We start from the raw sequence: 15,015 nt of genomic DNA, 5'->3' as shown, positions 1-15,015 counted from the left end.
GATTCTATTTAGTTTGGACCAGAGAAATGCCTTTTAACTCCTATGTCTTCCAATGCTCTCCCCGAGCCCTGCCTTCCAGCCTCACCCCCACCTGTGTGCTTGACCCTTGACCCTCCCCCAGCCTTACCCCTACTCCATCCCCAGGTTGGTCCGGGAGGTGACTGGGGTGAACGTGAACATGCGCGTGGGAATTCACAGCGGGCGAGTACACTGCGGTGTCCTTGGTCTCAGGAAGTGGCAGTTCGACGTCTGGTCTAACGACGTCACGCTGGCCAACCACATGGAGGCTGGTGGCAAGGCAGGGTGAGTGAGGGCCCAGACTTTGCTTCCTGCTCAATACCATTTGGGAACTATCCTGAACAGTCAGGGCTGGGTGGAAGGGAGGGGAGATCCATCTGGCTGGCAGAACTGAAGTAGAGATTCCTTGACTTATTTAAATCACAGTGTGGTCAAGTTGTAGAGAACATCATCATGATCTCCCTTTGCCAGGGGCGAGGGGGCTTACAAAAAAATGTGGCGATGGGGTAGAATTCTGAGCAGAAGGGAAAGGTTTTCAAGAATGAAGCTGACATAGAGGCCAGTACTAGGAGGTGAGGTGTGAGATGGTGTGGGTGTAGTAGGTGTGAGCTTTCTGAAAACTGGCCTCCAAGGGCCATCTTGATAATATGGGAAGGATGTACATCTGAGCCAGAGTCTGGGGTCCTGGGCCTTGAATCATGGTTGACTCAGAACTGCAGTTTGGTTTTGCATGGGAGGGTTAGTTTCTGAGCTTGCATTTTCTGCCTTCCCCATCCTGATCCCCTCTCCGCCCATAGACGAATCCACATCACCAAGGCCACACTCAACTACCTGAACGGGGACTACGAAGTGGAGCCCGGCTGTGGGGGCGAGCGCAACGCCTACCTCAAGGAGCACAGCATAGAGACTTTCCTCATCCTGCGCTGCACCCAGAAGCGGGTCTGTGGGCCAGGGCTGGAGGCGTGGGCTGAGGGCTCTGTTCCTTTTGGAGAGGAGCATTTTCATGGTCTCTCCTCCTTCATCTCTTGAGCAAAGTCATGAATTCCTTATGTAGTTGTGGCTTCTGCATCTTAGAAAAGACGGGAGAGTGAGGAAGGCCTTGCCAAAGATGATGGCAAAGATTTGGTTTGGTTTCTGCTTCTGTTGCAAAAATTCAACGGGCTTCAAATCAGCCAGCAACAGAGCCTCAGAAGGCCGCTGGATGGAGCCCAAGCAGCAAGGATATGCGCACTTACCGTATATCTGCTCTCCACCCCGCCTCTTGTTCGGCCCTCCTCATGAATATGGGCAGCCAGCTCCACCTATATCTATATATGTGTTTCTGGAATCTCTCTTTTCCCTTTTCACTTTCTAGCCTCTTTCTTCTTCCCCTTTGTCTGAGCTCAAACTTGCCAGAGTCTAAAACTGAATTATTAGCTGACTTTGGTGTTCTATTTTTAATAGTGACATGTTCTATGTTCTTAATTTTTAAAGCGAATGAAGAGAACATTTTATATTTCTCCCTAAATTAAAATGTCTTTGACTTCTCAGTCTTTCCGTTGAGTTGATCGGTTGGTCAGTGCCCTTTGGTAGAGAAAAGCTTCCCTGTTTCTTTTCCTGAGAAATTAGACCAAACACAAAGTCACTGTGAGGACAGTTCAGAGAAGAAAGTCTTGGGTGACCGAAGTATTAGGTTTTTAAGAGGAGGTGTGGAAGTTAGGGCAGGTGTCTACCCTCAGGGGGACATCAGAGGGGCATGAACCCCCAGGGCAAGATCCTGTTGCAGGGTCCTTGCAGTGAGTCATATTGATTCCCCTCTGCAGACAGCCAGAAGAGGGATGGGAGGACTCAGGGCACTTTGGAGAGAGCTCCTCGTGGCTTAACCTGCACAGTTGTAAACATTTGCTTGTTCTTTGGCCAGAGTATAAATGAACTGAAATCCTTGTGGGCCCTCTTCCCACATCCTTCCTCGGGGTCCCTGGTTCACAGCCACCTTCCCACCCTGAGTTCCCTGGGCCTTGTTTCCTCCAGTTGACAAGTGGTCCAGAAGAGAGGAAATGGGACAGAGTAACAGAGAGAGAGGGACAGCCCCCATCCCAGCAGTGTCAGCTGAGGCACGCTGAATGCTCCCCAGCACCACCTCTAAGGAAGGAGGGAGTTGAGGGGGGGTGCCTCGGGCGTCCCCAGTCCTCCACCCCTAGAACCCAATTGGAAGGATAGACGGGTGAACAGACAGATGCTGGGAGAGTGTGGGCCCATAAGTACCTGCCCTGTCTCCTTTTGTGTCTTTGTACAATTGTGTCAGCCCTTGAATCTCCTCATTTCAGTGACCCAGACCTCTGTGGAAGCAGCCTTCTGGGCAGCAGTGGCCTGTCCTACCTACTGCCCTCTCTGCTAGAACGTGCCTATTTGGGAGAAGCTGAGTGGAGACTGGAGTCCCAGGTCCCCTCTCCCTCCATCAGCCCCTGGGCACCTTTAGCACCAGCTCTGCCCAGTCCTGAGGCGGTAGGCTGAGAGCCCTGCCCTGCGCTGGCCCATGCATCCCAGTAGCAGAGTCTGCTATGATTCTGTAGCTTGCAGGGTGGGAGGCCCAGACTTGTGCCAGCCTGGCTGCCTGGGAGACCAGAGGTGAGGCTTAGTCCCTTCCCCACCTTACCCACCCTCTGAGTGCCCCAGAAGCAGTGGGGAGGAGCACAGGCAGCCAGCAGTAGTTCAAGCCTTGGGGAGCTTAGGCAACCCAATGGGAAGGACATGGCATTTGATTTTGAGAGGCACCAGGGTAGAATCTTGTGACCAAACCTGCAGGGAGAACTCCTTGCCGTTTGCTTTCTCACAAGACCAGGGCTCATCACCTTCTGCCACTCTCCCCCGGGGCCAGCCAGGTGTTGGGGGTGTGGAGGCTCTGGGATCTTGGCAGACCTCTGGGCTCCAGGGTTGTTCAGAGAGGCAGGTGCGGCTGCCTCAGCTCCTGCCTGGCCAGGTACTGCGTTCCTGTGGCCTTGCCCACAGGCTGATGTATCTGTGTTGCTCTCTAGAAAGAAGAGAAGGCCATGATCGCCAAGATGAACCGCCAGAGAACCAATTCCATCGGGCACAACCCACCACACTGGGGGGCTGAACGCCCGTTCTACAACCACCTGGGCGGCAACCAGGTGTCCAAGGAGATGAAGCGGATGGTGAGTAGCTGGCAGAAGGGTATGCAGGTGACAAGGTCCAAGGCCAGTATTATCTAGGAGTGTGAGAACTGGCCCAAGTCCCTCTGGTTGCCTGGGGGAGTCTGGGGAGCCATAGAAGGAAACGTAAGTGGGCTCACCCCAACTTTGGACAAGGAGCTGGCACACCTAACTCTGGCCTGGGCACTCCCCTCGAGTCCTAACATCTTGTGGCATGCTGAATATGGCATGGGAACAGAGCTTCAGTGCCCCTTCCTCTCTCCTGGCAGAAACTGCTGGTGTAGGCTGGGAGTATGCCCTTCCAGCCAGACTCAGGATCCTGTCAGGGCCTCTGGTTGGGTCTTGGCACTGTCTGGTGAGGCCCTGGGGAGCTGGGTGGACACTGGCCTTCCAGATCCCCTTCTAGCACCTACTGCATTTCCCAAGCAATTGAAGCCACATCTTTTCTTTTTTTTTTTCTTTGTACCAGGGATTGAACTGAGGGCCACTCGACCACTAAGCCACATCCCTAGCTCTATTTGGTATTTTTGAATTTAGAGACAGGGTGTCATTCAGTTGCTTAGCACCTCATTTTTTGCTGAGGATGGCTTTAAATCACCATCCTCCTTTCTCAGCCTCTCAAGCCGCTGGGATTAAGGCGTGCGCCACCTCGCCCAGCTTCAAGTCACATCTTTTCAGTCAGTTGCTCAGAAACCATCCCAAGGCTTTCTGGCAAGGGTTGGGTGATGGTCCCTTTGCCCTCTGTGCTGAGAAACACCCCCTTTCCCACTGACTCCATCCTTCCAGCTGGGTACATAGGACTGACATCTCCACCTAAGGCACCCTGTCTGCCTCAGGGCACAGACACTCCAGCTATCACTGCGTAAACCAGGGACAGGCTAATTCAGGACACTGCTGGGCTCTTGCAGAAATGACAGGAAGATAGAATTAGGAGTCGGAAGGAGAGGAAGGAGAATGACAGGAAGCCAGGTTAGAGCAGTAGCATTTCTTTGTGCTGAGAGTGTGGCCACCACCTCTCAGGCCCCTGATCAGCACAAGGGCACCTCTTCGCCAGGTGGAAGCCACCCTGATGGGGAGGGCTGGGGGAGGGTGGTTTTAATGTGTGAATAAGCTGGAGTGGGCTGCTAGCCCAGGAATCCTCCAGTTGGGGTCTGTGGATCAGATGGGGTTTAAATGGAGCTGAAGGAACAAGAGACACACAACATGGGGAGCCAGCAGCCTGTAGGAGGGGACAGGCTGGGCGCCCAGTCACCACTCCTTTCTAGCCAACAGCAGCAGATGACACAGGTTTCAAGGAAGTGTGCAGGAGGGAAATGATTGGTCAGACCTCTGCCTAACATTCTATAGGTAGATAAGCTGGTTGAGGGACACTGGTGTGACCAGGGAGCATATGGGAGAGGCTTGGTTTCCCCAGGGGCTTTGAACCTGGACATCTGCAGACCTGGTGAATGCCACAGGCTCTGGCCACCACTTTCCCTTGCCCCAGCAGCCCTCCACAAAGCAAAGAGCAGGTGGCAGCTGTGGTCACCTGAGTCTTGCAGATTGTAGCCACACGACTGGGCTGGTCAGGAAGGGAGGGAGGGGTGAGATGGAAGGGGCGTTGGAGGTGAAGAGTGGGGAGGAGAGAGGGCAAGGAAGGGGAGGCAGAGAGGTGGAGAGGAAGCAGGGAGCAGCCAGCGAGGAGGAAAGGGACCTGGTGGTAAATCACATTCTCTGTTTAAAATCCTAGGGAAGTTATTTTTTAGTGACACTTGGTATAAGCTGCATCTTTAGTCATTTCAGTCCTAAAAGAGGCTGTTTGGACTATCAGCACCTGTTTGGCAGACAGATTCATCATTGTTAGGATAAGGAGCCTTGGAAGGATTAGCAGGAAGGGCTGTAACTGGGGAAGGGATTCTGGGGAGAGGGGAAGGCTCCTCCCAGTGTGAACTGCTTCACCCAGGAAAGGAAAGAGGGGAGGCCCAGCCTCTCTGCTGTCTGGCTGGGCAGTGTCCCTTGATTATCCATCCCCTCCTGGCCCCATCTCAGTCTGTCTAATGGGAATCTCTAAGCTGGGGACAGAGGCAGTTCCTTCAGCAGCTGAGCAAGCCGTGCACTTTTGGAGTTAAACTTGACAGAAATCTTTTGAGAAAGACACGTAAAAGAAGAGCTTTTGCCCTGAATTCCAATGCACAGGGGAATTTTTTAAAAGAAATAGCCCACTGAAGGTGGAGGGGTAGGGATTCCATGAAACTGTAACAGAGCAGCTAAAAAGTTCTAATTTGGGATTGGCAGATTGGTTTTTTTTTTTTTAATCTTTTTTTTTTTTTTGGTCAGGTGAGGGGGAAGGAGTACCAGGGATTGAACTCAGGGGCACTCAACCAGTGAGCCACCTCTCCAGCCCTTTATATATTCTATTTAGAGAGAGGGTCTTGCTGAGTTGCTTAGGGCCTTGTTAAGTTGCTGAGGCTGGCTTTGAACTCATGATCCTTCTACCTCAACTTCCCAAGCTGGTGGGATTATAGGTGTGTGCCACCACACCCAGAGGTTTTTTGAAATCTTTACCCAATTTTTCTTGGCTTTTGAATTCCATGAGGAGCTGTGCAGGTCTCTGCTCAGGCATGCCTGTTGTAACATCCTCTTAAGATTATTTATTAAATAGAGACTGATGATGGGAAGCCTGTGGATTGAGCTTATGTAACCAACCCCAGGAAAGCTCTGTGTTCCTCCGGGGACCAGCAGGCTGGGAGAGGTGAAGTGACTCATATCCTAGCTCCAATGAGCTGGGTGGGGGAGGTGGATTTGCACCCAGTCTGGTGGACTGTGTTTTGATTTTTGTTTTTCTGTGATGTTGGGAATTGAACCCAGGGCCTCACACTTGCTAGACAAGTGTTCTACCACTGAGCCCAGGTCTGTTTTCAGTAACCTCACTGCTGTGGTTTATGGACCAAAAGAATTTCTGCCCTGTAATCAGTGCACCACTCAACCAGATGCTAAGCTGTACAGACGAACATGGCACCGTGTGTGCACCTGGCTCCCACCTCTGCACCGTGGGGAAAAGTGGGTGCCCAACGTCTGCCTTAGCAGATGACCTAAGGGACATTGGAGAAAGTCAGAAACATGTTTATTCAAAACACTTTAGTATAACTAATTAGAACAAATTAAACAATAGAAAATTAAATTAAAAGCACTTTAGGATGTTTTTGATCTGTAGAGATGGGCGTATGGATAATAGAGCTCGATTGTTCTTGGTTGCTTAATAAACTTGTTGCCAATCTATGGAAGGATGCTAGAGCATTAGCATCTCATGGCAGTAGTCTGTAGGGTGCTCTCCTCTCTGCTGGTCATGCTGTGCTCCAAGGGGTCCTGGGCACTTCAGGGATAGGTTGGTCCTCAGTCAGAGCACCCATTTGAGTGATAGCAAAGTAGGACAGGTCTTGCAGCAAAGAGGCAGGGCCTTGGGAGACAACTGACAGGCCCTCCTGGGTTGAGCTAGGAGCAGCTCAGAGCACTGGAAATTGTTGGTCCTTGAATGTGCCCCCCCCCCAGGTGGAGCTGCTGAGGCTCAGGAAGTGGTTAGCTGAGGATAGAATAGAAGGCACAGCACCTTGAAGCTGCATGGATGCCATGTCTGTTTCAGTACCCGAAAGCTCATGGAGAACAGCCCCTCTTCTTCCTTTATTTTTTTAAATAATATCTTTATTTTATTTTTATGTAGTGCTGAGGATCAACCCCAGTGCCTCATGCATGGTAGACGGTATGCCTCATGCATGTGGCTCTACCTCTGAGCCACAACCCCAGCCCAGCCCCTCTTCTTGTATCTCTAAACCATATCCTTGATGGGATGAAGCGAGATCCGTTTGGATTTTTGGTTCACACAACATTTGCTGAACTCCCTTTTTGTACAGTAGTGCTCCACACTGGGCCACAGAGACAAGGGGCCATTCCCTGTCTTTTGTCCTAGAAGCCCAAGCCTTATCTGGAACTTCAAGTCTGAGGGCTGTTTGTCTCCCCCACTGCCTTCTGGATTCTGCCCCTTCCCACTGTAGGGACCCTCCATTCTACCACAGCTAGTTAGACCCTGACACAGTTTTGGGGACTTCACAGGCTAAATAGGGCTTTGAGTTTGATGATCAGCAAAGGCCAGTGTCCTACCCCCCCACCCCTGGCCCCCTGCAGAAACACAAAACAGCAGCCAAACCCATGTAGGTGTTCCTTACCTCCAGAGAGCCCCAAAGTCCAGCCTGGCAGAAATACATTGGTTCTCAGATACCAAAACAAATTTGTTGCAGGAGTCTGGATTGAAATTTTTAAGTGAAGAACCTGTGAATTCCCATGGTTTTTGTGTGCTCTTTGTGCCTTACATGTGTGAGGAGGGGTGTATGGGGGGGAGGGTATGGAGGCTTGGGATAAGGGGAGGAGTCCACAGAAGGTGGGGGTCAGGAAGAGCTTAGACACAGGGACTTTGCAGTGGATGGAATGGCATCAGTGTCCCCAGCATCTAGCATGGATCATGCCTCAGAAGGACCTCACTGTCATCAAACAGGGGGAGGGAGGGAGGGAGGGAGGGAAGAGGCAGACTTCTGTGTCCAGTGCTTTGAGAGACCACAATGAGCAGAAACTGGCCACTCCTCACAGGCTCAGCTCACTCCCTGCATGTCCTCAGTGCTCTCTGTTCTCACACTTCTCTCTCTCTCCTCTCTTTCTCTCTCCTCTTTTAGGGCTTTGAAGACCCAAAGGACAAGTGAGTAATAAGCCCTTCTTTATTCCTGACACCACCATCCGGGAAATAGCTCCAAATCTGCCTTCCCATCCGGTTCCCCACACTCATGGAACATGGTCCCACAGCAGTCAGCTGAGAGTGAAAGGAGCCTGCCGTAACAAACAGGTGGTCAGTAGTGGCCCCACACAGGCCAGGCCAGCCCAGGGACCAGCCCACCTGGCAGAGGGCTGGGCCTCAGTGCAGCCTGTTTCATTTCCTCTGCACATGTGTGCACACACACGCACACATATATGCACACATACACAAGTGCATATATGCGTGTATAGACACACCGGTACATGCGTGCGTGCACATGCTCGGCAGGCTCCGACCACACCCAGCATCCTGAGGGAATGCCTTCCTTGCGCTCCTCTGATTCCCGGTTCTCAGGACTGTCAGGGGTTCCACTCAAGGACCAGACTTCACCCTGAGAAATAGTTGTTTTTTTTTTTAATATTTATTATTTAGTTGTAATTGGACACAATACCTTTATTTTATTTATTTATTTTTATGTGGTGCTGAGGATCAAACCCAGGGCCTCGCGCTTGCTAGGCGAGCGCTCTACCACTGAGCTACAACCCCAGCCCCGAGAAACTCAGCACTCAAAGACCATGAAGCCTGCCTCACAAGAGGGCCCTGAGTCCAGTTAAAGGGACCAGGCAGACCACAGTCACTGTGACAGGAGTCCCACCTTCCCATCTCAGCCTTTGTTTCAGGATGAGGAGACAGATGGAGGATAAAGAGCAGAGGGTGTTGTCTTTAGGGAAAACAACAAAATCTTCTGTAATGACTCCCAGTATTATCACATACTGAGTTATCTCGCCAGCGAGGCCCTCCAGCAGCAGGCCTGAGGGTCAGGCGGCTCCCCCTGTGTGTGCATTTGCAAAGAGTAGGTGCTCACCTGGCCTCAGTCCCTGGGTCAAGGCTGACCATCACCACTGCCAGTCTCTCTGGTTATTCCAGAGGGACTTCAGAGCCAGCCCTCTAAGGGTGCCCCTGATGGTCATTGGGTCTCGGTCTGTGCCTCCTGCCCCCCAGGAATGCCCAGGAAAGTGCAAACCCTGAGGATGAAGTGGATGAGTTTCTGGGTCGGGCCATTGACGCCAGGAGCATCGACAGGCTGCGATCTGAGCACGTCCGGAAGTTCCTCTTGACCTTCAGGGAGCCTGATTTAGAGAAGAAGGTATGGCACCTGGGTGGGCAGAGCCAGGACCAGGGAGGCAATAGGACACTTCCTTCCAGCACCAAGGAAGGAGCAGCTTCTTGTCGCCTCAGTTTCCTCATATGTGATACTGTGCTGCCCAGGGAGTTCTAGAGAGACTTCCTTGGTTAGAAGGAATAAGTCTTTTTTTTATATATTTATTTTTTAGTTGTAGTTGGACATAATACCTTGATTTAGTTATTTTTATGTGGTGCTGAGGATCGAACCCAGGGCCTCGCACGTGCTAGGCGAGCGCTCTACCGCTGAGCACTGTCAGCCCCAGCCCTAGAAGGAATAAACCTTAATCTTACTGCATCTTGGCTTCCTTATCTAGAAACAGATATTACAGTGAGGAATAAATGAGTTCTCTTTGTGTAAAACACAGAAAATAATAACTGCCGCCCCGAGGCTGTTCACTAAACATTGGTTGCTGTTGGTATTGCGATTGCTGCTGTCATTTGGCCACACAGCTTGAGGCACACTGGAGCCTCCAGGCCTGAAAGTTGGAAGGGGCAGTCAAGATCCCTGTGCCCCACCTCCTTGGGCTCTGAATGCAAAAGTCACCCAGTGAAGTAGTTCCAGAGCCACGGCTGGACCCCAGGCCAGGCCTCTTTGCACCATATTGCAGGGTCTCCCAGGGTTCAGTTCACACGGGCGTGGGTGAACTCTCATCAGCATTAAATGAGGGAAGCTGGTTAGCAGAGAAACACTTTTCAACAAAGGGAAGTAAGCGGTCCTGACTTATGCATTGCCTGCTCCAGGTAACCGTGCAGCAATGACCTCCATGAGTGCAGCTGGGTGGTGTCATGGAGAAAGCTGCAGCTGGGAATTGGGAGCTCAGAGTGACCTTGGGCAAGTCATGGAAGCTCTCCCAGCATGCTCACCTCAGAAGTAGGAATAACAGCAGTCCTGTGCCTGTGTCTGGGGATGTTGTGAGCATGACCAATGGTGATGCAGATGATGCCCAGGAATTGACAGTTGTGATCATGATGAACTAATGACAGTGACTCAGCCTGCATATAGTTTCTGTTTGATCCAATCCCAAGTCCCTCCCCACTGCCCTCCTCCGGGCACCATCTTGCAGGGATTTGCACTGGTTTCTTGTGATCTGTGTCTGTCTCTGGGTCTCAGATCCTAGGCTCTCTGGGATTGACCTGGCTGGGGTGGGACATCCTCCACCTCTCACCATGTGTGTCTCCTCTCAGTACTCCAAGCAGGTAGATGATCGATTTGGTGCCTATGTTGCCTGTGCCTCGCTCGTCTTCCTCTTCATCTGCTTCGTCCAGATCGCCATTGTGCCCCAGTAAGTATCCCCATCCCTCCTGGGTTCAGTCCTCTGGCTGCAGGGTGGGAGAGCTGGTCATTTAGAAGAAGAGAATAGGGAGGCTGGGCTGAACCTCCTCGAGCAGGAGAGGTTTCTCCACCTGTCCTTGGTGGACGAGGAAGCCAGGGTGAGTGCTCTCACTGGGCACTGCTTAGCTGCAGGAGAGACCCCTGTCCACCACTTATCATCTCATGCCACTTAGCACATACCTCTGCTACCCGGTTGAATCACCCAAAGTATCTGCCAGGCTGCCTCCTGTATGAACTTTAGATCTTGGAAAAAAAACAATACATCTTCAAAAGACAAAGGTTTCTTACTACTGTAGGTATTTCAAAGAGTGGAATAATTCAGGTTCTGAAGTTTTGTCACAAAGAGACACTGTTGAACTTTTCTGAGGACTATTTGTATCACTGTGAGAGCCTGTGGCTTCTGCAGGAACCACTTTGAAGTAGGTAGCGGGCTTTCAGAAATAAAGTTTAGTAGATTGTCATATAGAGTCATGCCTAGGAGAGAAATGTGTATGCATGTGTGTGTGTGTGTGTATATACATATGTTCGTGGGTATATATATGTATGTATACATGTTTTTGCATCTTATGTGTGTAAAATCATTCAAACATACAAAAAGTAATATAATCAACACTTATCCCCTAGCTTTCTTAATATTTTGCAATATTTGTTTCAAAATTTTTTCCTGTTTTTTTTTTGGAGGGGGGGTACTAGGCATTGAACCCAGGGGTGCTTTACCACTAAACTACATCCCCAACCCTTTTCTATTTTTTCTTTTGAGATAGTGTCTCACTAAGTTGCTTAGGGTCTCGATAATTTGCTGAGGCTGTCCTTGAACTTGCAATCCTCCTGCCTCATCCTCCTGAGCCACTGGGATTACAGGTGTACACCACTATGCCTGGCTTTTCCTGATTATCTAAAGTAAATTTATGAACATTTTGCCCCTAAAATCCTCAGTGACCTCCATTTAAAGGACATTTTCTTCCTTAAAGTCAACATCGATTCTCTACTAACCCTGTACTCAGTCCATGTTCCAGTTTTCAAAATTGGACCCCAAAGAGTCTTCTACTCTTATTTTTTTCCAATAGGGATCTACTCAAAATCCCCTGGTTGCAAGTGGCTATATCTTGTAAGACTTGCTTCAACTAAAGAGTCCCCACACCCAACACATTCTATTTTTCATTTTGAAATAACTGTAGTCTTCTGAGAAGTTGCAGAAGTAGTGCAGAGCCTCTGTGTGTCTGTCTCTTACCAGTTTCCCTTACTGTTGACAACTTCCAGAGCCACAGCACAGTGATCAAAAACAAGAAACGCATGCAGGAATGATACTGTTCACTAACCCACAGAGCATGTTCTCATCTTATCCGTCCCCCCAGGGCCCTCTTCCTGTTCCAGCTGCCAGGTTGGGATCCCACCCTGCATTTAGTCGTCTTATCTCCTCCTCCGTCACTTCCAATCTGATAGTTCAGCCTTTGCCTGTCTTGCATGACCATGGCACTATTGATGAGTCCTGGACAGTTAGAATGATGCAGTTTGGGTGTGTCTGATGCTCTCCTGATCAGATTGGGGCTGTGTGTTTTGATGAGACTCCCAGGGGAGTGACCATGTGTCCTGTCAGTGCATGGTGTTAGGAGGCACGTGAGGTCAACATGCCTTTTTACTTAACACCTTTTATTTTTATGACATTTATTGTTGAAAAGGTGCCCCATGCATTTGTATATACTATGACTCTATCAGGGCACCCCAGGTAACAACCAGATGCTGGTGTGGGCTCCACCCGGTTGTGCAGCTAAACACTCCATGGGCACCAAGGCTGTGCAGGGCTGGTGGGATTGTGGGTCCATATTGGCATAGAACTCCATTTTTCTGTATTGAAATGGAGCCACAGATATCAACAAGCAGGTGAGGCCTTCTGTCCCTTAGCTGAGTGCATAATCCTGCCTCTCTGCCATTTTTCTTTCTCTGCAGCGTGGCCTGGGGGCTGGGCCACCCCAGCTCCTGCTCTGTCTGCAGTGGCTTCGTTCCCTCCTCTGGCCATAGCTCTAAGTGGCTAAGGCATTGACAGAGGTTGTCTCTAGCCATCCCTCTCTAGGGAAACCTTAAAAGCCACTTTAAAGATTTTTTTCTTCTCCCTATTCCATTTGTTGAGGTCCACTAAATGATACTTGTGTGGACAGGGGTGCTGTCTGAGTCCTCCAGGGCCGGCTCCTTCCCTGGGCCTTGCTGTCTATAACCCACCTCCAGGTCACTTTCCTCCCTTGAAGGGCTCCTGGTGGCACAGCATGTGGCTGTCTCTGGCCAGCCCCTGTCCCAGGAGGCAATGGAAGGAAAGTGTCTTGCAGCTCATTTGTCTGAGGATTTCCACCGATGGGGGCCTGTGGTTTGCCTGGGAAATGAGGGACAGGGACACTTGTGTACTTTTCTTATTGAGCTGGCTGGGAATGGTGGGGGCAGGGGCAGAAACTGAGCAGGATGTGGGGGGGGGGGGCCTGGCAGTGGGCAGTGGGTAAGGGACAGGGATTAGGGACTGTCATTCTGAATGTATGTATCAGCCTTATTTCTCAGAGTGGCTGGCTGAGCTGCTGATACATGCATTTATATAAACAAAGGCCATTTGTCAAATCCACTCTCAGTCCTTGAGGTTATTTATCAAGCCACCAGTAATGATGTGGAGGGAAGGACCAGGTGATTTTTAAAGTGGGTTCTCCCAAGCTAAGTGAGGTACTCTGTGAACAGCTAGGAATACAGTATTGGTCAGGTAGCACCTGGCTTTCCATCCAGCTCCCAATGGGCTGCTGTCCCCCTGCCCTCAGGAACGGGACATTGGGCGAGGGACAGAAGGGAAGAGGCCACACTGTCACAGGCCAGAGCACTTCTCCGGAGTGGGAGGGAAGAGCAGGGGGCTTGGGGGAAATGAAGCAACTTCAGGTTCTCTCTCGGCTTTCAGAGCCTCGGGCTCCGGAGTTGTGCGGACAGGCCCTGGGGACTTGTGGCCTGTGTACTAGGCAGGCCCCAGGGAGGCTCAGGCCCAGCACCTGGACGTGGCTTCCCCCTCCCCCCTTTCTTCCCCAGCTCCGTGTTCATGCTGAGTTTCTACCTGACCTGTTTCCTGCTGCTGACCTTGGTGGTATTTGTGTCTGTGATCTACTCCTGCGTGAAGGTGAGTCCAGCTGAATCCTGGGCCAACACCTTCTTCTCTCTCCTCCTAGCCACTGCCAGGGGCTATGGCCAAGTCATGTGCTTGGCATGGGGGAGGGACAGTATAGTGCTGACCACCACTCCAGATTGGCATTGGTGGCAAGCTAGGCTGGAGGTGAGCCTCATTCTTATTGGCAGGCTCAGCCCTCGTGAATCTTCACAACAAGAAAATGCTGTCATGGCCACTTCTTGGAATCAGATGGGGTGATGGGAGGGAGGGCGCCTCACACAAAGCCTGGCACAGAGCAGTGGTCAGTAAGCACTCACTAGAAGAGACCTTCCTGGATACACCTGTGACACCACCTTCCGTTGCTGGGTGCTCAGGTTTGCCCTGGGAGGATCTCAGAGATGAGGGATTGGGGTCCATCATGCAGATCAGTGCGTGGCTGTAGAAAGGCTCAGAGTTCCAGACAGCTCACATGGCTAGCTCAGTCAGCAACGCGAGTTCAGGACCTGGAACCTGGCTCCCTTCTTCCATAATTATTTCTTTGGGGCATGTCACATACCAGGCTATGTCCTTCAGTGGCACTTGACCCCAGGCCATTGTGGTCTGTGCTAGAATCATTCAGGTTCCTGTCTACCCAGCCCACACAGCCTTTCCCGTGATTCTTTACCAGGAGGCCAAGAAGCTCTCTAACAGCAGAGTCGCACCCTCCCCAGGGCCTGCCAGGCCTCTGCTCCACCCTGACATGACACTCACTCGCCCTGACACTAACCAGGAGTAAGCCCTGCCTTCACTTTGCACACTCTTCAGAGAGCTCCATGTTCTCCTGGAAGAACTGAATCATTGTCACCTCCAAAGTCCCCTTTCTCTCTCCACCCTCCAAACAGGGTCCTTCATTAGTCTGCTAGCTGCCTAGCCACCTCAAGGTCAAGGCTGTGGTGAACTGATGGTTCAGAACTGGAGGGGACCTTGGGAGATTTCCCTCCAGCAGGTGTGGAGGTGGATGCCCAGAGAGGGGCAGGGCAGCCAGGGTCAGTCAGCACATCTGTGAGAGAAGCCTGGCAAGTGGCTGGCTGCATCACAGGGGTGACCCTCCGCCTCTCTGTCCTCAGTGCCACAATCTCCCCCGCTCTGTGCTCAGTCACCTCTTGCTATTGTCAAGTCCCCCCAGCCTGCTTTCTCTCCAGGGGAGAGTTCTACTTTCTTCATCCCATGCCTATAAAAGAATACCATATAGTCACAAAAGGCAAAAGCACCCCAAGTGTCCATCAGCAGGTGAATGGACAGATAATGTGGGGCCTGTAACCACAAAAAGGAATGACGAGCTGTTCCATGCTACAACAGGGATGACCTTGAGAACATTACTCTGAGCACAAGGTCACATGTTGTATGATTCCACTAAACTGACATACCTAGAATAGACAAATTC

The 15,015-nt window shown here is 51.1% G+C and overlaps 1 protein-coding gene and 1 non-coding gene across 3 annotated transcripts in view; one reads left to right on the top strand and one right to left on the bottom strand.

Annotated features, from left to right (window-relative positions):
- Positions 1 to 15,015, top strand: part of Adcy5 (adenylate cyclase 5) — a 144,914-nt gene that overhangs the window by 102,547 nt on the left and 27,352 nt on the right. For both annotated transcript variants that reach the window (XM_046457840.2, XM_058583499.1), the window contains exons 6-12: positions 145 to 303; positions 816 to 957; positions 3,033 to 3,173; positions 7,871 to 7,893; positions 8,950 to 9,094; positions 10,318 to 10,415; positions 13,517 to 13,604. In XM_046457840.2, the coding sequence (XP_046313796.1) occupies positions 145 to 303; positions 816 to 957; positions 3,033 to 3,173; positions 7,871 to 7,893; positions 8,950 to 9,094; positions 10,318 to 10,415; positions 13,517 to 13,604 (796 nt within the window). The remainder of the gene's footprint in view (positions 1 to 144; positions 304 to 815; positions 958 to 3,032; positions 3,174 to 7,870; positions 7,894 to 8,949; positions 9,095 to 10,317; positions 10,416 to 13,516; positions 13,605 to 15,015) is intronic.
- Positions 8,422 to 8,494, bottom strand: Trnaa-agc (transfer RNA alanine (anticodon AGC)). The gene has a single exon. It is a non-coding gene; the product is annotated as a tRNA-Ala (tRNA).

The sequence above is a fragment of the Marmota monax genome, unplaced genomic scaffold (assembly GCF_021218885.2).
Source record: "Marmota monax isolate L192 unplaced genomic scaffold, Marmota_monax_Labrador192_F-V1.1 WCK01_AAM20220418_F8-fsc00052, whole genome shotgun sequence".
Classification (NCBI taxonomy): domain Eukaryota; kingdom Metazoa; phylum Chordata; class Mammalia; order Rodentia; family Sciuridae; genus Marmota; species Marmota monax.
The sequence above is the reverse complement of the archived record's forward strand: the minus strand, read 5'-3'. Positions and strand labels throughout refer to the sequence as shown.